The 8677-nt window shown below is 51.3% G+C and overlaps 1 protein-coding gene across 1 annotated transcript; it reads right to left on the bottom strand.

Annotated features, from left to right (window-relative positions):
* Nucleotides 1-1671: 1671 nt before the first annotated feature.
* Nucleotides 1672-3905, bottom strand: PSMB11 (proteasome subunit beta 11). The gene has a single exon (XM_020809757.3). It carries the CDS (start codon nt 3895-3897, stop codon nt 3118-3120), a length of 780 nt encoding a protein of 259 aa, XP_020665416.3. The 5' UTR covers nt 3898-3905; the 3' UTR covers nt 1672-3117.
* Between the last annotated feature and the right edge of the window lie 4772 nt (nt 3906-8677).

Here is an 8677-nt window from a genome sequence, read left to right as displayed (position 1 = left end):
CAGGATGGAGGGAGGGTAGAGGAACAAAGAAGTGGGTGTGGGGGGGCCCGAACCCGTCCTCCTCCTCCTCCCCAGTTCTGTCTCCCCACCGAGTCTGACGAAGCGTTCTGTGTAACGCGGAAGCTCGCTCGTGGTCGTGAGGACTGGGATCTGAAGCCTCCGGCGCTGCGGAGCCAGAGGTTGGCGGGTTCGATTCCCCCGCTGGGCCTCCCCGACCGGGGCTGGGCTGGATGATCTCACAGGGTCCCTTCCAGCTCTGCCGTTCTGAGATGCTGACGATAGATGCTGATGAAAGGCCGTCGCTTTCCTGGGGAGAAGCGGGACAGAGAGGCGAAGGAAAGAGGCGCGGAAAAGCGGGTCTTTCCCCTTGGACCGCGCAACCGAATCCAACCACCTCGGGGGTTGTTGGGTTAGGGTTGCGCTTTTTGTGTGTGTGCAAAGTAGTAGTTGTGTTAGTCCGTCTCGGAGCACGTTGGCCAAAGGAAAGGGGGGGAGCAAATGGGAAAAAGGGGGGGGAACATAACGTGGTAGCCCCTGAAAGGCTGGGGGGGGTATTTCAGGGTGAGCTTGGGTGGGTCTAAGCCCCACTTTTCCAGACCCAGGAGCGCCGATCCAGACGCAGCCCCGCTTAGCATTCCTGGGGGAGCCCCATCTGTCTCGCCGATCCTCTCAGTCACGATCTGATAATTAACAACACGAGCCTCCCATTCCTGCGCTAACGAACCAGTGTCCCGCTGTCAGTTATCTGTCTGCTCATCTGGACACCAATCTCATCTCGACGGAATGAATACAAGTATTATTGGCGTGTCTGGATTTAGATCCACCGAAAAGCCAGTCTTTAAAGTGGTAGAATATTCCGCCCCCCTTTTTCCCCCTCTCTTCCCCCCCCCCACGTTTACTTTTGCAACCCCATTAGGTTTGGCCTCCCCACCAGGACTTCCCGATTGTGAGCCGTCCTGGGGCACGTTTGCTGACACACCTCGTTGAGAACCACTTTTCCCCCTCCTGGTTTCCAGCCTCTGGGTTCACTTCGGCTGTTACTCCTTCTTTCTCCCACCCCTGACCTCCGAAAACATTGGGGTGGGCCTCCCCCTTTTTTTTTTTGCTCGCCCCCCCCTCCCAGAGCCAGATGGGCTCCGAAAGGCGAGCAAGCGAGGTGGTGGAAGATCGCGGAGGGCGGATGATGATGTGGAGGGGGGGGGGAAAGAGAGAAGCAGAAAGGGGCCAAGGGAGGAGAGAGGCGCAGCAAAACGCCAGCGGCGGCGGCGGCGGCTGCAGATGGATCGGGGCCGGCGGAGCGAGAAAGGGAAGGGAGGGGGCATCGAGCGGGGGGGGGCGGCGACGGCGGCGGGGAAGGATGCTGCCGGCCCGCCCGCCAGCCTCGCTGCAGCCACGGCGGGGAGATGCCAATTAAGATAACGGCGGACAATGGCGTGCGCGCCGCGGCCCCGAAAGGCAGCCGCCACCGCGCGTGCGGAGAATAGCAATGAGAGGAAGCCGCCGCCGCCGCCGTTAGGGGGCGCTCTCGCAGATCGAGGGGGTGGGGGGGCAATAGTGGGCTGGGGTGGTCCTTTTTTTGGAGGGCAGATGCCCAAACTTCTCCCCCACCCACCCACCCACCCACCGCGCTCACCACCCTTAGCAAGCTTCTTAACTTTTTTTTGTCTCCCTCCAAAAAAAAAGGAACTTTTCTCAACTTTCATCGCCGTCTCTACCCTTGCTTACAGGGAGGCCTGGAGTCCCCCCCCCCCCGGCACCCCCGGCCCAAACCCAAAAAGGAACTTTGCCACCCATGCTCCGATTGAAGGCTATGTTGGTTAGTTTGGATTGACAATGCCCATCCTCCCCTAACCGTTAGAGGACGATGGGCATTGTCAATTTTTAAAAAAACTTTCCAGGCTTACTCCCAAGTCTAGGGGGACCCTGGGTGTTGAGTCCCCCCCCCATAAACTCCTGAGTTCTGATCCCTGGCTATGCTAAATTGGGGGGGGGGTATAGGAGTTATAGTCCCTCCACCGCCCCCCCCCAAAAAAGAGGTGGGGGGAACTGTCCCCAAACTTCCCACTCTTTCCACTGGGGAGCTATTTTCATCCGCCGGCGGCGCTGGAGATAAGAGGGGAGAGATACGGGGAGCGCTCCCGGCGACGGCAGACAAAGCCCTCCGGAGAACGTAATTAGATGAGGGATGGCGAGGCGGGCTGGGCCGAAGGACATCCAGGCGGCAAGATGGAATGAGATACGGGCAGCGACGGAGAGATAAAGGTGTATTTATCTCTGCTGGCTGCTTGCTGCCTTTCCCAGCAACCAGGGAAGGAGAGGAGGGCAGGAGTCATCGAAAGCCTGGTTCCGGGCGCCATTCATTTATCACAACACAAAGGAGCCCAGCCACCTGGTCACTGGGCGCCCACCCTTTCCAGTTGCATCGGGTGGGTGCCTCCGTGCGCTGGTCTGTCCAGGCGAAGCACGAACCGTTTTGAGTGCAGACTCCCAAAGTCATCATGTGCTTGTTGTGTGTGTGTTTTTCCCCCAGATCCTGCTGTGTCGACTCACTCTCAGCAGTGGAAACAAATGAATCTTGGCCTATTTTTTTCTTGATCAGGGGTTTGCCAACCCCATCTTGATGCTGGTTTGTGGACATCCGAAATGGTCCGCTTTGCCTGGTTTATCGGGGCCGTATGTTGGTCTCTGTGGGACCTCCACCGAGCGCTACCCTCTCTCCGGGATTCCAAACTGGCAGAGCCGGTGCCGTACTGGTTTGCACTGGCCCAGAGATTCCCACCCCCTCCTGCCGTCATGTATGCCGCATTGCCATCTGTTGCATACTGACATAATCTGTCCCATGCTGGTTTACGCCGACTCAAGCTGGCTTCTCATAAGCCATACACATTATTTTCCCCACCACCCGGATGAATTACTTCTTTTGATTCATGGCTCTTCATCAAAACTGGTATTTGTTTCTTCTGCCGCAAGATAGTCAGGGCCGCTTTCGATCGGCCCCTGTTTCTTTATTTGTATGCGGCCCCAATCCACACTTTGTTCTCTGTTGGTAGATAGAAATTAATAATTTTTTCAAAACTGTATGACTGATGTGCTGGGCTAGAACAGCCAGAAACGTCTTCAGTCCAGAGCAGTCGTGTCTTCTCGGTTTTCCTCGTATTCGTCATCCTTTTCCTCGTACACCGTTGGCCTCAAGCCACGATAGACTTCGCTCAGATCTTCCCGGGAGAGGCAGACCCAGCCCGTTGGTCGGACGTGGTACAGATCTACGTTGCCCCCGGAGTAGGCGTCTCGGTGGGCGGCGTGGCCTACAGCCTGGCGGGCCAGCAGGAAAGCTTCGTCCCGTGGCAGGTCATAGCGATAGGCCCCATCGATCACGCTGTAAGCGTAGGGGGACCCAGAGCCGACAGAAAAGGCGTCCCCAGAAAGACAGGTCCCATTACTGTAGACGTAATACAAGCTGGGCCCCGTGTGGTCCCAGCCACAGAGCAGAGTAGCCACGCACAGGTCTCGGTGGCGGCATCCACGCAGCAGGAAAGCCAGCAGCTTGGCCGCCCCGGCCACGCTGGGCTGTCGTCCTTCCTGCAGCTGCCTCAGGCGTAAAGAGCAGCGCAGAAGCCGGAGCCACGTGGCGCAGTCGGCCGAGGTCCCAGATGTGGTCGCCAGGAGGTGAGAATGGAGGATCACGACTTTCCGAGAGGCCGGATCCGACACGAGGCCACCACAGGAGGAGCGGGTATCTGCCGCTACCACCACGCCGTGGTCACACCGGAAGGCCAGCGTGGTGGTGCCGTGGGACAGCAGGAAGGGTGGCCGGACCACCGTTCCGCATGGTGGTGGCCAAGGCCAGCGGGGCCCTGGTGGCCGACGATTCAGTCCCAGAATATTCTGGAGAGCCATCGGAGGAATTCGGGAAGAAACTGGGGAGAGGATTTAAAAGGACTAGCAAAGTGGATGATGTGGGTGGGGTAAAGATCAAAAAGAGGATGATGAGAAGGGGAGGGAGATGGACCCGAAAGCTAAGGAATAAGTTTCACAGCACAGAGGCTGGGGAATCAGGAAGATGGGAAGATAACTTTGGCTAAGCTACAAGCTTTGATCTGTGGCTTCAACCCAACCCCCCCCCCCCGCTAATTGCTCACAGTTTTTTTTTAAGTCTAAAAGCAGCTGAGAGACACAGGCCAATTTTGGGGGCAGTACATTTAATTGAAAGGACAGTGGTTTATTTCTGAGCAAATATGTACGATACGGCAACAAGGGAAGGAGGGAGGTGTTGTCATGGGGTATGTGTGAAGACAGGACATAAAGGGAACTTTCAGCATTTCTACACTGTTTTGCTCTCCTATTTTCCTGGAAAAAATACTTAGTAAATGAAAATGCTTTTGAATCCGGGGCACTGCTTTATTTGACTTCTAGAACAAATGGGGGTTTCCGGGGGAAAGTTTGTTCCCCCACCTCTCACCCCATACAGACTCAGTCCATGAGCTGCGCATAATCTCGTTTAAACATTAATTTAGAGTGCTTGGAGTTGCCAAGCACTCTAACCAGCACACCAGATTGAGAGGCAGTCTGGTGTACTGGTTAGCGTGCTTGGCAACTCCAGCATGAAACTCACGGTGTAACTTCAGACCAGTCGCCCTGACCTACTTAAGGCTTCTTGTGAGGACAAAATGGGGACGCAGAGGGCTGTGTTCCGCATACTGGATGAACTGCGAGATATAAATAAAATGCAGAAAAAGTCACATTTAGGCCACAAACCCTGTATCCCTTTGACAGGCAGCTGATTCATTGCATTAAATGAATCTTACTTCTGGACTGCATTTATGCGATGCTTATGTTGTTATTTGCCCTGAGCCATCGGGACAAGGGTTGAGCGGGAATCCGAATGAACACATTAATAAAGGGTTCGTCCAGGCTGTGTCCATGGTTTTGCACAGAAATGACAGGGTCCCTTTCTCAGCAAAGGCCGTATCGACTTCTACGTTTGGGCTCCTGGGGGGGAACTGCTTTAGGACCATGTCTGACAGCTAACTGGCAGCTGGCATTATACTGCCTGACATATCAAATATGGTTTTGCTGCATGCCACTTTGCTCATAATAAGCGCTGCTTTGTTTATGCATCTTAGCATCTAGTGTTTATCGATCAAGATCGGCCATGGTTGAGAAACAAGAGTATTTCAACCTCTGTTTAAAAAATATAAATCCCTCTGTACTGAAACAGTTTGGCCTAGCACAAGGAAGAGGCTGAACTGATTTAGACACCAGTCCCATAAGAATTTCTTCTTCCCAATCTCCTCCCCTCCCTCCTTGACCTGAAACAGACACTGCCCTGTCAGCAGCTGTCACCCTTTACTGCCTTTTCCGTGTCTCCCGTCAAAATGGGACGCCGAGTCCCCAAGCGGCAAGCGCATCTACCCAGCGTCTGGGCTAGCGTGGTGGTGCAGGAGGGAAGCGAATGCGAGATGCTAAGGAACCGGGAGGCGTGTGCAGATGGTCCCAAGAGATGGATGTCACCAGAGGGCACTTTGGTGACACAGGAAAATAATCTGGCGCACTCTGCTGGCCCGTCTCCCTTTGCATAGGATCTCCACTTGACCTCTAGGAGCCTCTTTATCCCATTCAGGATTGCATTATTAGCTCAGTGGGGGTCAAATCTGTTCCCGACCTCTAGGCTTGTTAAAGGTCTGAAATGGTTCCCGGCTTCTCAGGAGGAGAACTGGTGTGTTCAAAGGCGGGCGGGTTGGCAGGCTTGACGGGAACTGCGTTAGTCCTCCCTGAAGAAAATAGGTAGCTAAAGTGTAATTAAAGATTTTAACCGTTACGGAGAGAATCGATGAGCTAATAAATAGAAAGCCCTTCGCAGAGCGCAGGGTAGGAGAAAGCCCAGCTAAAAGGGATGGCTCTTGAGAGCGCGCGGGTGGTTGGCAGGAATCAAAAACAAAATATTTCGCCTTGCAACGGCCACGGGAATAGGAGGAGATGTATTGACTAAGCTGTGAAAAACAGAGAGAAAAGGTAAGTGTGAGGGTGTGAAGTTGGGGGTGGAGAGAAAACACAACAAACCCTTATTGAATCAATGGGTGAAAGTATTCAATCTCTGTCCTTGTCTATGGCTGGCAAGGAGCAAGGCCAGCCCAACCGTTAGGCAGAAGGAGGTCATAGCCCAAGGAGGCCGGTGCTGGTGGGGGAAGAAGCATGGAATGGGCAGGGAGTGCCAGCGAATCATAGAATAATGGAGTTGGAAGGGGCCTCTAAGGCCATCCAGTCCAACCCTCTGCTCAAGGCAAGAACACAAATCGATATCTGACAGGTGATTGTCCTATTTTCTCTGGAATTCCTCCAGCATTGGAGGGCTCACCATCTCCCGAGGTCATTGGTTCCGTTGTCGTACTGCTCTAACAGTTAAGAAGTTTTTCCTGATATCCAGCTTAAATCTGGCTTCCTATAGCTTCTGCCCATTATTACATGTTGCGTATTCTGAAATTATTGAGAACATGTCCTGCCCTGGCTCTGTATGACTGCTTTTCAAGTATTTGAAAAGTACTATCCAATCACCCCTCAGTCTTCTATTCTCAAGGCTTAACAGGCCCAATTCTTTCAGTTTTTTCTGATACGGCTTGGCTTCCAGTCCCCTGATCCTCCTTGTTGCCCTCCTCTGGACTTGTCCCAATTTGTCAGCATCCTTCTTGAAGTGTGGCATCCAGAACTGGACACAATACTCAAGGTGAGGCCTAGCCAGCTTGGCAGCAATATGTCTTGAACCAACCCTTTACCAGAGCTAGCTCCAATTACTACTTATCTTCCCAAGCAAAGAAACCTGCAGTATCATTGCCTCATTCTTCCTCAATGTGATTTACCCCTCTTTCAGCAAATGCACGCCAGTCCTTCAACCTACTATCTTTCCTGATCTTGTGCAAGCTGGTTGTTGTTGTTTAGTCGTTAAGTCGTGTCTGATTCTTCGTGACCCCATGGACCAGAGCACGCCAGAGCAGATAATGATTTTGAAGTACTGCACATACTTACTTTCATCATAACAGTCCTAAGGAGTAGTTATTTATTTATTTAAAATATTTTTATTCTGCCTTTCTCCTTAAAGAGAACCCAAGATGGCTTACATCATTGAAAGACAATATTTAAAGGGTCAAAACGGTAAGTATATAAATGTTTAAGAAGGACCAAACAAATTGTTGTTGTTTAGTTGTTAAGTTGTGTCTTACTCTTCGTGACCCCATGGACCAGAGCACTCCAGGCCCTCCTGTCTTCCACTGCCTCCTGGAGTTTGCTCAGATCAAGTTGGTAGCTTTGATGATCCTGTCCAACCACCTCGTCCTCTGTCGTCCCCTTCTCCTCTTGCCTTCACACTTTCCCAACATCAGGGTCTTTTCCAGGGAGTCTTCTCTTCTCATGAAATGGCCAAATTATTGGAGCCTCAGCTTCAGGATCTGTCCTTCCAGTGAGCACTCAGGGTTGATTTCCTTCAGAATGAATAGGCTTGATCTCCTTTGCTGGCAAGGTGGTGTCTCTGCTTTTTAAGATGATGTGTATGTTTCTCATTGCTTTTCTCCCAAGAAGCAGGCGTCTTTTAATTTCGTGGCTGCTGTCACCATCTGCAGTGATCATGGAGCCCAAGATAGTAAAATCTGTCACTGCCTCCATATCTTCCCCTTCTATTTGCCAGGAGGTGATGGGACTAGTGGCCATGATCTTAGTTTTTTGGATGTTGAGCTTCAGACCATTTTTGTGCTCTCCTCTTTCACCCTCGTTAAGAGGTTCTTTAATTCCTCCTCACTTTCTGCCATCAGAGTGGTATCATCTGCATGTCGGAGGTTGTTGATATTTCTTCCTGCAATCTTAATTCTGGCTTGGGATTCATCCAGTCCAGCCTTTCACATGATGTATTTTGCATATGAGTTATAGAAGCAGGGAGACAATATACAGCCCTGTCGTACTCCTTTCCCAGTGTTGAACCAATCAGTTGTTCCATATCCAGTTCTAAGTGTTGCTTCCTGTCCCACATATAGATTTCTCAGGAGACAGATAAGGTGGTCAGGCACTTCCATTTCTTTAAGGACTTGCTATAGTTTGTTGTGGTCCACACAGTTAGCAATTTGGTCTCTAGTTCCTCTGCCCCTTCGAAATCCATCTTTGTTTTGATCTCCATGGCAAACTTACCCTTTGTTCCTTTTATCTCTTGACTCCCTACTTCAGCATTCAAGCCCCCTATAATAACAAGAACATCTTTCTTTGGTGTCAGTTCTAGGAGGTGTTCATAGAATTGATCAGTTTCAGCTTCTTCAGCATTGGTGTTTGGTGCATAAACTTGGATTACTGTGAAGTTGAAAGGTCTGCTTTGGATTCGTATTGAAATCATTCTATCATTTTTGAGATTGTATCCCAGTACAGCTTTTTCCACTCTTTTGTTGACTATGAGGACTACGCCATTTCTTCTAAGGAATTCTTGCCCACAGTAGTAGATATGATAATTGTCTGAATTGAATTCGCCCATTCCTGTCCATTTTAGTTCACTGATGCCCAGGATGTCAATGTTGATTCTTGCCATCTCCTGTTTGACCACGTCCAGCTTACCAAGGTTCATAGATCTTACATTCCAGGTTCCTATGCAGTATTTTTCTTTGCAGCATTGGACTTTCCTTTCACTTCCAGGCGTGCCCGCAGCTGA

This window comes from Pogona vitticeps, chromosome 6, assembly GCF_051106095.1.
Source record: "Pogona vitticeps strain Pit_001003342236 chromosome 6, PviZW2.1, whole genome shotgun sequence".
Classification (NCBI taxonomy): domain Eukaryota; kingdom Metazoa; phylum Chordata; class Lepidosauria; order Squamata; family Agamidae; genus Pogona; species Pogona vitticeps.
This window is presented reverse-complemented; position numbering and strand designations above follow the sequence as displayed.